Source organism: Littorina saxatilis, linkage group LG17 (genome assembly GCF_037325665.1).
Source record: "Littorina saxatilis isolate snail1 linkage group LG17, US_GU_Lsax_2.0, whole genome shotgun sequence".
NCBI classification, from domain to species: domain Eukaryota; kingdom Metazoa; phylum Mollusca; class Gastropoda; order Littorinimorpha; family Littorinidae; genus Littorina; species Littorina saxatilis.
In genome coordinates, this window is record NC_090261.1 from 30,546,390 (window position 1) to 30,560,237 (window position 13,848).

General features: G+C 41.6%; 1 protein-coding gene across 1 annotated transcript in view; it reads right to left on the reverse strand.

Annotated features, from left to right (window-relative positions):
• The window catches only part of LOC138952560 (E3 ubiquitin-protein ligase TRIM9-like), a 51,908-nt gene extending 44,252 nt beyond the window's left edge, over window positions 1-7,656 (reverse strand). The window contains exons 1-2 of the mRNA XM_070324247.1: window positions 7,639-7,656; window positions 7,226-7,364 (exon numbers count right to left, since the gene is read on the reverse strand). Of these exons, the coding sequence (XP_070180348.1) occupies window positions 7,226-7,364; window positions 7,639-7,656 (157 nt within the window). The remainder of the gene's footprint in view (window positions 1-7,225; window positions 7,365-7,638) is intronic.
• Window positions 7,657-13,848: the final 6,192 nt, after the last annotated feature.

Consider the following 13,848-nt stretch of genomic DNA (forward strand, 5'->3'; position numbering starts at 1 on the left):
CTCCCCCTCCACTCTATCCGAAGGAGCGTGAAATGTAAATGACGCTTTAGAACGAAAAACAAGCCAGCCTGGCTTTCAAATGACGTGTAGCGTCTACAAAAACAAGCCTAAAGGGGGATCAAGGTGCTAAGATCAGCATCATCATCATCACAGGATCCTAGCTAGCTAGCTTGGCTCGGACGGATGCTATAGATATCTAGGGAGAAAAAAAAGACCAAGACGATCGGACAATTAAGGCTTAGTCAAAGCAACCCCTACTTTCCCCCTAGCAGCTGTTCAGTCTGGAATGCTCCCCTCTGAGTGCCTGGGCATAAAAAGAGTGTATCAAGGAAGAATGTATGATGATGTCATAAAAATCACTTCCTAACAGTGCAGACTGATGGGTACCCGCGGAACCCAAGCGCCAAAAACAAAAGTGTGTCTAAAAAAGAATTTATGATGATGTCATAAAAATCACTCCCTTGCAGGACAGACTGATGGGTACCCGCGGAACACAAGCACCAAAAAAATGTGTGTTTCAAAAAGAATGTATGATGATGTCATAAAAACAATCACTTCCTAACAGTGTAGAGTGATGGGTACCCGCGGAGCGCAAGCACCAAACATTGTGTGTTTCAAAAAGAAAAATTCATGATGATGTCATAACAATAAGTTCCTAACAATGCAGATGGATGGGTACCCGCGGAGCACACTCACCAGAAAATGTGTGTTTCAAAAAGAATGTATAATGATGTCATAAAAATCACTTTCTAACAATGCAGACTGATGGGTACCCGCGGAACAATAAAATGTGTGTTTAAAAACAAACAAAACCAATCACTTCCTAACAATGCAGATGCGGAGCACACGCAACACACATGTGTGTTTCAAAAGGAAGACTTTATGATGATGTCATTAAAATCACATCGCTGAAAGCATGGACTGAAAAGACCGGGTGCAGGAAGAGAGAAGGAATGGAGGAATGCGGGCAGGAGGTGACAACAAAGCAGAAGGAGAAGAAGAGCACATGAGGTGAAGGAGTTTTCCTTGTTGTTTTTCTCCCTTTTTTTTTCTTTTTCTTTTTTCAAAAAATGTGTCGCATTGATCATATTCCTCCATGAAATTTCAGGCATGTTTATGTGAGCACTTATCATACGTTTTAAACTTGTTGTGCTCCTTCTTAATGATGTTGTTATATTATCATGTGTCTGTTTACGAATAAAATACTGTTTAAACAAAAAGGTGAAGGAGGGAAAGGAAGCGGAGCAGGAAAAATACAAATAAAATAAGGAGAAGAGTGGAAAGACGAGGACAACTTGAAATAATGAATAACAGATAGATACGCAAGCAGGCAACCAACCAGCCGGCCAGGTAAATTGAAGATTGAGAGGGAGGAGGGGGGGGGAGAGAGAGAGATGATAAAAGAAAGAAATAGAAAGAATAACAAAGATAAGAACAGAGAAAATTAGATGACTGAGGAGAACTAGACAATGGGGGGAGGAGGAGAGGGGAAGACATTAATACGGAGGGAAAAAGTTTAACCACGACCAAAACTTCAGGCAAAACAGTAATCGACTAAGACACCCAGACAACCGCAAAGTCGACCTCAGGGCAAAAATCGAGATCAAAAACAACGAAGCGTACGGAAAAGTACTATAAAGACCCTGGGGGAGAGGGGTGGGTGGGGGATGAAAAAACACAATCAGGCCAGATGCGGGGATGATGGAAAAAAAGCCTCAAGCTGAGAGAGAGGTCACAAAAAGAGAGGGAGAGAGTAAAGGTAAACTAAGTGTGAAAATCTGTTCCCATCATTATGAAAGTTTGACGATGATGATAATTTATAACCGCAGAATGATTATGCACTGAGTCATAAAAATCCACGGGGATGCTCCAGCTGTGATCAATGTTATCTGATTACCTGCGTTTTCAATTTGTCGGTCTCAAGCTGACATCGATTGTTATCTGGTCCAGAAGCTGAGCTTTCAGTCGGCAACCGACAGTCGTGGTGAGCTCCAAGTGCTCTTGAAAACAGCATGACCCTCCTTTCTTGCACTAGCTAGATTTATACTGGGACATACTTTGTAACTTTAGTCCTTTTCCGTATTTTCCATCAGGAGAAATTTAAGCTGACCGTCTTTAGCATCAGTTAGTCGGTTTTTTTGTGCACGCTGCTCTTGAAACAGCATGTCTCACCTTTTGGGCAGTTTGTTTGTTTGTTTGTTTGCTTAACGCCCAGCCGACCACGAAGGGCCATATCAGGGCGGTCTTTTGGGCAGTAGATCTGAACTCGTATATACTTTGTAGCCTGTGTCCTTTTTTCACGTCAGTCTTCTAAAGACACACCGATATTGATTGGGCGGAATCAATAGGTATTGATTAGTACTCCTCTTCTCTTTCGTGTTCCGTCATCTTGGCGACGGTATACCGTCAGTGTTTAGTCAGATAACACTCACTAGTACTGTAAACATTTAGTACTCAAACACACGCCGTTAAAACAAACCCAAATGAACGTACCTCCACAAACTACCCCAAAGCAAACAATCCACCACTGAAAATCTACTCAGACACATTTCACGACGTCCGTAGACTAACTATCCTTGAGAAAAAACCTCGAAGAATTTCAAAAAGGTGACCAAAACGAAAAAAACACACCAAACAAACAAACAAACACCTCTAACAAGACGAACACAAAGTAAATTTAAACAAAAAGACAAAGACGGAAACAAAAAAAACTAGATGTGAAAGAGATGGAACTCGATTTCCCCCAGGAACGCAGGCTTCGCGTGTCGTTTTTGAAGTCAGACGCGAGTCAGACACCTTTCTCTTGTCTTTTTGTGTGTCTTTTTCTTTCTCTCAGTAAGACAACCGAAGACTGGAACACGCCTGGGACCGCTCAGGGCAGCTGGCAAAACATCACCTTCTTCCCGCCCCCTCAACACTATAACTAGACCAAGGGCCAAAATAATGGCAGGATAGGAGACAAGGGTCTGCCATATTACTACCCCCCCCCCCCAACCCACCCAATATACACTCCCTTCTATCCCTCCCACCTGTCCTGTTACCAGGTCACTATATACTGCTACTATACATTGAAAATGGCAAGCATCATGTCGGCAGCAACATCTTCTTTTCGTTTTCAATACAAAAGCAGGGAGACAAGAGGCTTGCCATCCTATCTCCACCCTCCTCAACTGTCTGTCTTTTCTGCCTGGGTATCATCTGTTGGCACTTTAAACCGACCACGACGAAAAACAATCTCACACACACACCCCCACACCCACACACACAGGCACGCACGCACGCATACACACACACACACACACACACACACACACACACACACACACACCCACACCTTCCCATCACCAAGACAAAGGCATGATCAGGAGACAGGGGTCTGCCATCACATCCACACACCCTTCCCCTTTCAGTCTTTTTTCACGTTGGTACCAGAGCACTGTACGATCATCTGGCACTCAGCGCCGACCACGGCAACACACAATGACAGGATAGAAAACAAGGGTCTGCCCACCTTTCACCAACACCCCCACGCACCCCTCAAACCTCAATTCCCTTTACCTATTGGTGCTATCACCTGGCACTCTACACCGACCGTTGCCGTCCAGGTATACCATCAGGCGGAAAAGGAAGATGCAACCCGTTGAAAACTAAGAGAGCAAACATGTCAAGACAAGCAAACGGAAGTTTCCAGGCAAGCGATGCAAGGTGTGTCTCTTCGGTTTGTTGTCTTGTCAATATTTTCTTTTTTTCTTCTTTCGTGTCTTGGTGCACTTTTTAGCCTCTTCTGCTGCTTCCTCTTCCTCCTCCCTCTTCTTCCTCCTTCCTCTTAACCCTCTCCCCCGCCTTGTTCTTCCACGTGTCTCTGATGTGGTATTATCAGTCCTCTCGACAAAGCCTCAAGAAGAGCCTGTTCCTATGCTAAGCTTTTTATATTTAGTCAAGTTTTGACTAAATATTTTAACATCGAGGGGGAATCGAAACGAGGGTCGTGGTGTATGTGCGTGTGTCTGTGTGTCTGTGTGTCTGTGTGTCTGTGTGTGTGTGTAGAGCGATTCAGACTAAACTACTGGACCGATCTTTATGAAATTTGACATGAGAGTTCCTGGGTATGAAATCCCCATACGTTTTTTTCATTTTTTTGATAAATGTCTTTGATGACGTCATATCCGGCTTTTCGTGAAAGTTGAGGCGGCACTGTCACGCCCTCATTTTTCAACCAAATTGCTTGAAATGTTGGTCAAGTAATCTTCGACGAAGCCCGGACTTCGGTATTGCATTTCAGCTTGGTGGCTTAAAAATTAATTAATGACTTTGGTCATTAAAAATCGGAAAATTGTAAAAAAAAAATAAAAATTTATAAAACGATCCAAATTTACGTTTATCTTATTCTCCATCATTTGCTGATTCCAAAAACATATAAATATGTTATATTCCGATTAAAAACAAGCTCTGAAAATTAAATATATAAAAATTATTATCAAAATTAAATTGTCCAAATTAATTTAAAAACACTTTTATCTTATTCCTTGTCGGTTCCTGATTCCAAAAACATATAGATATGATATGTTTGGATTAAAAACACGCTCAGAAAGTTAAAACAAAGAGAGGTACAGAAAAGCGTGCTATCCTTCTTAGCGCAACTGCTACCCCGCTCTTCTTGTCAATTTCACTGCCTTTGCCATGAGCGGTGGACTGACGATGCTATGAGTATACGGTCTTGCTGAAAAATGGCATTGCGTTCAGTTTCATTCGGTGAGTTCGACAGCAGCTGCTACTTGACTAAATATTGTATTTTCGCCTTACGCGACTTGTTTTTCTTTCTGCTTGTCAATGTTATCATCTTTTTTCCCCCGATACGGCGATATCCTTTTCTGACTCATCCGGCAGAATATATTGAAGGTGCCTCTTGTTTTTCGCTTTGTGTGTTATTCTTCTTGTTCTTCTTCTTCTTTTCCTTGTTTTTGTTCTTCTGCTCCTACAAACCTAACATAATTGTATTCTTCGCTATTGGTTGAACCTTTAACCCGCTATCACTCTTCATCACAAATAATTTTGTTCACAGTAACATCATTACTTTATTCAATTTCTTGAATAGTACGAGTCTTCATTTCTTGCCAATTGTACACAGCGAACGTGTCAAAAAAAGACCTGCGAGCAAGCATGTCAATGGGTTCGAGGACAGTGACCGGTAAATTGCAAATGGGAGATCTATAATGCGTAATCTTATTTTGCAAACTAGTTCCTTTTTGTCTCTAGGGTACTATAGAAACCTTGCAAAATGGAAAGCAGCCAAGGGATTTCAATTCGCTAAAAACGACGAACAACACATGTCAAGGCAAATAAGTACAGTAATTACCCAAAGAAATTCAAGGTGCCAATATGTTTTTCTGTCTGTTTACGAAATTGCATCCAGGACCTTCTCTCTTGTCTCTGGGGCAAAACTCGAGAAACATCCTCCTCTGTAACCCTTTTGACGCAACGTTTTGAAAACAGAGATCAAACATGTCAAGGCAAATAAGTAAAAAAAACCACCGGTGCGGTTCCTTCTGTAACTCTTTTAAGCTTTACACTTCAAGTACACTAAACAGCTGATGTTCTTTTCCCCTTTAGTAACATCATAGACTTGGCCAGTGGAAAACGATAAGCAAGCACATCAAGACGAACAGACCGAAAGGTAGAAAGTCTTAGAAAATACGCTCTCTTGGCTTCTAAAAAAGCAAACACGCCAAGCCACAGCAAAGTCTTCAGGTCATTTGGGGAATCCTGAAAGAATAAACTCTCGTTTCTGGGACTCGGCAAGTCAAAAACCAAGAGCGAAAACGCCAAGACGAACAGAACGAACCGTTACGAAGACAGATTCAAAGTATGCATCCGCTCGGCTTAATGCTATTCAGTGCCAGACACTGTAGCCATGGAAGTACTTCCTACAGCAAAATGGATGCAATCCATGGTAAACATGTCAGACGAACAGAAGAAAAGGTTATTGAGCCGGGGACTCAAATGATACACTCTCTTACTGGCTTCTAGCTACCTGCGCAGCACTGCCAATACCACCAGAGCCCCAACCCGTTGAAAACTTAGCGCAGATATGTCAAGACAGAACAGAGTCGAAAGGTTACTGAGAAAGACTCACAGCAGATACACGCCCTTACCGTCTACCTACACAACACTTCCGACCGCACCATTGCCCAAACCTGTTGAAAACTTAGCGCAAACATGTCAAGACAGAACAGAGTCGAAAGGTTACTGAGAAAGACTCCAAAGGTGTGATGATCCCTTCACCTTCGCCACTTGTTCTTGTCCTGTCGGCAGCAGCATCTTCTTTTCGTTTTCAGTGGCTTGTCAGAACCTGCTGCCGCTGATGAGGTGCACGTTCGGAAGCTGCGGGAGAGGCCGCCAGAAACACCACAGATACCTGATGATGCGCGTTTGTTCACCTGATGACTTACAGGTACCAACATGCCGAAAAGAGAAGAGGAAAGGAGAAGGAAAATGGCAGAGGAGATGAAGACCCCCTGCTGTGCCTGGAGCTCTCAAAGGAAAATCATTGTCTCATTCTGCGGTCGACTCGGAGCATATATATATATATCTCTTCCACTTGGGGTTTGGATACTGTTGGTGCTTTTGAAATGAGTGTGTTGGTAGACTGTCGTTTTTGTTTTGTTTGTTTGGTTACTTGATGTTTTCGTTTTTTCTTATCAATTCAAGTTTTGTTTGGAATTATATCAAATCAAGACATTTACACAACAAATATACACAGAAGACACTGCAAAAGTTCAATGGGTACAGTTAAATCAAGTCAAGGAATTGACCCCTGAAAACAACGTTAAAAGCTGAAAAAGATGAACAGAACCTGCACTGATCCACCATAGCTGTACAGCCTGAAATCCTGTTTTGATGCAGAAAAGAGTGCATCTTGAGGTGCAAAATCCGTTTTCTTTAAGAGCACCACAACACATACATCAACCATCACCTCATCCACCACCACCGACAAGAACAACGACTGAAAAGAATCTAAACACCAAACAAATTATTGACACTGATTTGACAAAGTCGCCAAGTTGGTGTGTGTATCGAAGGGCCCGCACGACTCCCACCTCCACCCCAGCCCCATCAACCCGCCACATTGCAGGCGTTCCACAAGTACTTCCCTCTTTATAAAAACAACAACAACAAAGACTCACAAAATACATAAAAACATAAAAAGACAACTTCAGCTACTGACCTTCAGCCGTCTGCAGGGACACGATGTCGCTGTACTCGCTCTCGCCGGCGTGGTTATGGGCCTTGACCCTGGCGTTGTAGATGCTGTTGAAGTGAAGGCCGTCCACCGTGCAGATGTTCTCCCGACCCACGTACACCACCTGGAGAGCACACAGATAAGAGGTCATCATTAGAGAGGTTAACACCACGATACAGTCATCATTAGAGAGGTTAACACCACGATAAAGTCATCATTAGAGAAGTTGACATCGCGATGAAGTCATCATGAGAGAGGTTTATACCACGATAAAGTTACCGTTAGAGAGGTTAACATCTCGATGAGGTCCTCATTGGACAGGTTAACATCTCGATGGAGTAGAGATTAACATCATGACGACGTCATCATTAGAGATGTTTACACCACCATAATGTCACCATTGGAGAGGGTAACATCTCGATGAAATCAATATTAGAGAGGTTATGTTTTCCGAAACGATTACAAACAACTACTGCTGAGATTCAAGCTTACCACTGACGTCCTTTGTTGCTTAATTTCTTGTTATGTTAAAAACGTTGATGTGATGTTTTTCTGTGGACGTAGTTGAAATTTTTAAAAAATCAAATAATTATATCAAAGGTAACAAAGATTTAGGACGTAGTACACTAATGAAGTACTGCTTGACGGATGGTGTGTTTTGACTGACTGAGACGCCATCGTTTTTCTCTCCTCGGGTAAAGAGAAGAGTAATAAGAAGAACAAGAACAAGAGCAAGAACAACAAGTCCACGTAAGGCGAAATTACTACATTTAGTCAAGCTGTGGAACTCACAGAATTAAACTGAACGCACTGCATTTATTCACAATGACCGTAGTCCGCCGCTTGTGCAAAACGGAGTGAAACTGACGAGCCTGTTCAGCGCGGTAGTGGTTTCGCTGTGCAGCATAGCACGCTTATCTGTACCTTTCTTCGTTTCAACTTTCTGAGCGTGTTTTTAATCCAAACATATCATGTCTATATGTTTTTGGAATCAGGGACCGACAAGGAATAAGATGAAATTGTTTTTAAATCGATTTTGGAAATTTAATTTTGATCATAATTTTTATATTTTTAATTTTCAGAGCTTGTTTTTAATCCAATATAACATATTTATATGTTTTTGGAATCAGGAAATGATGTAGAATAAGATGAACGTAAATTTCGATCGTTTCATTTAAAAAACAAATTATTACAATTTTCAGATTTTTAATGACCAAAGTCATTAATTAATTTTTAAGCCACCAAGCTGAAATGCAATACCGAAGTCCGGCCTTCGTCGAAGATTGCTTTACAAAAATTTCAATCAATTTGATTGAAAAATGAGGGTGTGACAGTGCCGCCTCAACTTTTACAAAAAGCCGGATATGACGTCATCAAAAGTATTTATCGAAAAAATGAAAAAAAGTCCGGGGATATCATTCCCAGGAACTCTCATGTCAAATTTCATAAAGATCGGTCCAGTAGTTTGGTCTGAATCGCTCTACACACACACACGCACAGACAGACACACACACACATACACCACGACCCTCGTCTCGATTCCCCCTCTATGTTTAAACATTTAGTCAAAACTTGACTAAATGTAAAAACAACAACAAGAAGAAGAAGAACAAGGAGGAGGAGGAGGGCGAGAGGTGAAGAGGAAGGGGGAGCGTATCTCTCAGTGCACAGTACGATCGCTGGAATAATGATAATAATAATAATAATAATTGTCAGTAAGTACTGGTGTCACATGACTGATGTGAACCAGTTGATTGGCTAATGGCGATGCGCTTAAATCTGTTAGCGCACTCTTGGAGTGCGTTAACTTTTCCACAGAGCGTATTCTTACGCCCTTTGCCAAAGCGAGACTGTACTCTCATCCTCAGAATTAATTAATGACATGTAGCTTATATTCTCCACTTTACCAAAAAATAACCATACATTTCCTGCGGCTCAAAGCAGAAGTTGTTTTTTTCTGACAGATCGCAGACGCCTGTGCCACAGTGAATCCCACTGATCTAAAAATAGAAGCGGCTGTGTCTCTTCCACAATGGTCTCTTCTCGTTTTGACTTGCAAAGATTCTTCTCATATGCCGTGTTAGTGGCATGTAGCTTATTAACCACATTACCAAATGATGAGTTAGTATAACATTCCCAGCGGCAAACACAAAACACAAGTGTTATTCCGATAACGTATCAGCTAGACCAGCATTTGGAAGTCGACTCTGTTATAGTAGACTACACTGAAATACGACTGCATCAGTTCAGTAAATGAATGGTTTCCGAATTATTATTTCAAGGCAACAACAATCGGAATCGAAAACGTGTAGGGTTAAGAACGTTCTTACCATGTATACAACTTATTACCAGCCTGCCTCATGCGTGCAGACGAGCAATTTTTGTTTTTAAAATGAGACTGCAGTGCAGTGGTTCGATTGCCCTAGCCGCCTAGCAGACGACATAAACCCCGCAGCAAATTAACATGTTGGGCGAATGTGAACAAACAAACGATGGGGATATAATACGTGTAGAGTTCAGAGCATTCTTACCGTTCATATAATTATAGTACCAGACTCCCCGATGAGTGAAGATACAACACGAGAAACATACCACATTTACTTTGAAAATGTGCTAACCGTGGCCTTGGAGTCAATTCAAGGGGCAACACTCTGCACAGTCAATCTGTCGAAGCTCGATGAAGGTTTCGAATCGCAAATAACTAAGAGCACAGTCCTTTCTCCGAGTTTAAATGAGGTCTGTATTAAAGATCATCACTTTTTAGCTTAACGCTACTCTGGAATTTACCAACAGAAATTAAAACAAGAGTTTGCGTGTGACGAAAGCACGACACACTTGAGACAGCCCACACAAAAGTAGATCTGACACAAACCTGACCACACAGTTACGCCTATCCAAATGCGCGTAGCAAAATGTGCGTTTTGAATCTTCTTTTTTCTCTGGCAATACTGACAATATCGTTATTGAAACAATCCCAGTGCACCAAGGGATTTATAGAGCAAATCTCGAAAATAATTAATGCGCTTCGTTCAATAATGAATTTTCTCGATTTGCTCTATAAATCCCTTAGAGCACTGGGATGTCTCAATAACTTAAATAATAATAATAATTGTCAGTAAGTACTGGTGTCACATGACTGATGTGAACCAGTTGATTGGCTAATGGCGATGCGCTAAAACTGTTAGCGCACTCTTGGAGTGCGCTAACTTTTCCACAGAGCGTATTCTTGCGCCCTTTGCCTAAGCAAGACTGTGCTCTCATCCTCAGAATTAATTAATGACATGTAGCTTATATTCTCCACAATACCAAATGACCATAAATTCCCTGCTTCTCAATTAAAGCAGAAGTGGGGGTTTTTCTGACAGATTGCATGTGCCTGTGCCAGTGCCAGTGATCTAAAAAAATAGAAGCCGCTGTGTTTCATCTAATTTTCGCCGACTTGCATAGATTCTTCTCATATGCCGTGTTAGTGGCATGTAGCTTATCATCCACATTACCAAATGATGAGTTAGTATACAATTCCCAGCGGCTAACAGAAAACACAAGTGTTATTCCGATAACGTACCAGCTAGACCAGTTTGGAAGACTGACTCGATCGACTCTGTAGCAGACAACACAGAAATACGACTACATCAGTTCAGTAAATGAATGGTTTCAGAATTATTATTTCAAAGCAAGAACAATCGTAATCGAAAACGTGTAAGGTTCAGAACATTCTTACCATATATAAGATGTATTAGCAGCCTGCCTCATGCGTACAGACTCAGTGCAGACTGCAGTCGTTCCATTGCCCAGGTTGGCAGGTAGCCTAGCAGACGACATTAACCCCGCTCAGCAAATTAACATGTTGGGCAAATGTGAACGAAAAAACGATGGGGATATAATACGTGTAGGGTTCAGAGCATTCTTACCGTTCATGTTTAGTATCAGACTCCCCGATGAGCGAAGATAGAACACGAGAAATGTGCCACATTTGTTTTGAAAATGTGCGAACCGTCGAGTCCCGCTTTGAGTCAATTCAAGGGGAGTCACTCCGCATAGTCAATCCGTCGAAGCTCGACTGGAGGTTTCGAATCGCAAATAATGAAGAGCCTTTCTCCGAGTTCAAATGAGGTCTCTCTGAAAGATCATCACTGTTCAGATTAACGCTACACTGGAATTTACCAACAGAAATTAAAATGCGTGTGACGAAAGCACGACACACTTGAGACACCCCACACAAAAGTAGATCTTTACTGTGCACGACCTGACCACACAGTTATGCCTATTCAAATGCGCATTGCAAAATGTGCGTTTGGAATCTTCTTTTTTCTATGGCGGTACTGACAATATCGTTATTGAAACAATCCCAGTGCACTAAGGGATTTATAGAGCAAATCTCGAAAATAATTATTGAACTCAGCGCTATGCGCTTCGTTCAATAATGAATTTTCTCGATTTGCTCTATAAATCCCTTAGTGCACTGGGATGTCTCAATAACTTAAATAATAATAATAATAATAATAATAATAATAATAATAATAATAATTGTCAGTAAGTACTGGTGTCACATGACTGATGTGAACCAGTTGATTGGCTAATGGCGATGCGCTTAAATCTGTTAGCGCACTCTTGGAGTGCGCTAACTTTTCCACAGAGCGTATTCTTACGCCCTTTGCCAAAGCGAGACTGTACTCTCATCCTCAGAATTAATTAATGACATGTAGCTTATATTCTCCACAATACCAAATGACCATAAATTCCCTGCTTCTCAATTAAAGCAGAAGTGGGGTTTTTTTCTGACAGATTGCATGTGCCTGTGCCACAGTGGCACTGATCTAAAAATAGAAGCCGCTGTGTTTCATCTCATTTTCGCCGACTTGCATAGATTCTTCTCATAATATGCCGTGTTAGTGGCATGTAGCTTATCATCCACATTACCAAATGATGAGTTAGTATACAATTCCCAGCGGCTAACTTAAAACACAAGTGTTATTCCGATAACGTACACAGCATTTGGAAGACTGATTCGATCGACTCTAGCAGACTACACTGAAATACGACTGCATCAGTTCAGTAAATGAATGGTTTCCGAATTATTATTTCAAGGCAAGAACAATCGTAATCGAAAACGTGTAGGGTTCAGAACGTTCTTACCATATAATTATAAGACTTATTAGATCTACCAGCCTGCCTTATGGCTTATTCGTGCAGACTCAGTGACAGTGCAGACTGCAGTGGTTCGATTGTTCTAGCCTAGCAGTAGCAGACGACATAAACCCCGCTCAGCAAATTAACATGTTGGGCAAATGTGAACGAAAAAACGATGGGGATATAATACGTGTAGGGTTCAGAGCATTCTTACCGTTCATATTTAGTATCAGACTCCCCGATGAGTGAAGATACAACACGAGATATATGCCACATTTATTTTGAAAATGTGCGAACCGTCGAGTCCTTCGTGGGGGCCGGAGTAGTCAATTCAAGGGGAGTCACTCCGCACAGTCAATCCATCGACGCTCGACTGAAGGTTTCGAATCGCAAATAATGAAGAGCACAGTCCTTTCTCCGAGTTCAAATGAGGTCTCTCTGAAAGATCATCACTGTTTAGCTTTAACGCTACACTGGAATCTACCAACAGAAATTAAAATGCGTGTGACGAAAGCACGACACACTTGAGACACCGGCCCACACAAAAGTAGATCTTACTGTACACGACCTGACCACACAGTTATGCCTATTCAAATGCGCGTAGCAAAGTGTGCGTTAGGAATCTTCTTTTTTCTATGGCGGTACTGACAATATCGTTATTGAAACAATCCCAGTGCACTAAGGGATTTATAGAGCAAATCTCGAAAATAATTATTGAACTCAGCGCTATGCGCTTCGTTCAATAATGAATTTTCTCGATTTGCTCTATAAATCCCTTAGTGCACTGGGATGTCTCAATAACTTAAATAATAATAATAATAATACGAGAACTCATAACGCGCACATATCTCACCACAATGCGACTCAAGGCGCACTCATACACATTCTTTCGCATTAACAACTCAAACACACTCATAATGTAAGGAATGTAAAAGCTGAGCACCTTTTCCGCTGTATTGATTATTCCGCACTGAAACAGTTCTTCCATCAAATAGACCCTTCCTTTCATTCACTTAATTCACCCCCTTGCCCCATTCTCTCTCTCTCTCTCTCTCTCTCTCTCTCTCTCTCTCTCTCTCTCTATATATATATATATATATATATATATATATATATATATATATATATCTCTCTCTTTCTCTCTGTCTGCCTCTCCCTCTGTCTCTGTGTGTGTCTCTCTGTGTGTGTCTATCTCTCTGCCTATCTCTATCTCTCTCAGTCTCTCTCTCTCTCTCTCTGTCTCTCTCTCTCTGTCGCTCTGTGTGTCTGTGTGTGTGTGTCTCTCTCTCTGTCTCTCTCTCTCTCTCTGTGTGTGTCTCTCTCTGTGTCTCTATGTCTCTCTCTCTCTGTCTCTCTCTGTCTCTCTGTCTCTCTCTCTCTGTCTCTGTCTCTCTCTCTCTATCTCTCTCTCTCTCTCTCTCGCTCTCTCTCTCTCAGTAACAGACAAACTCTTTATCCCCGTGTCCTCCTTATTCAAC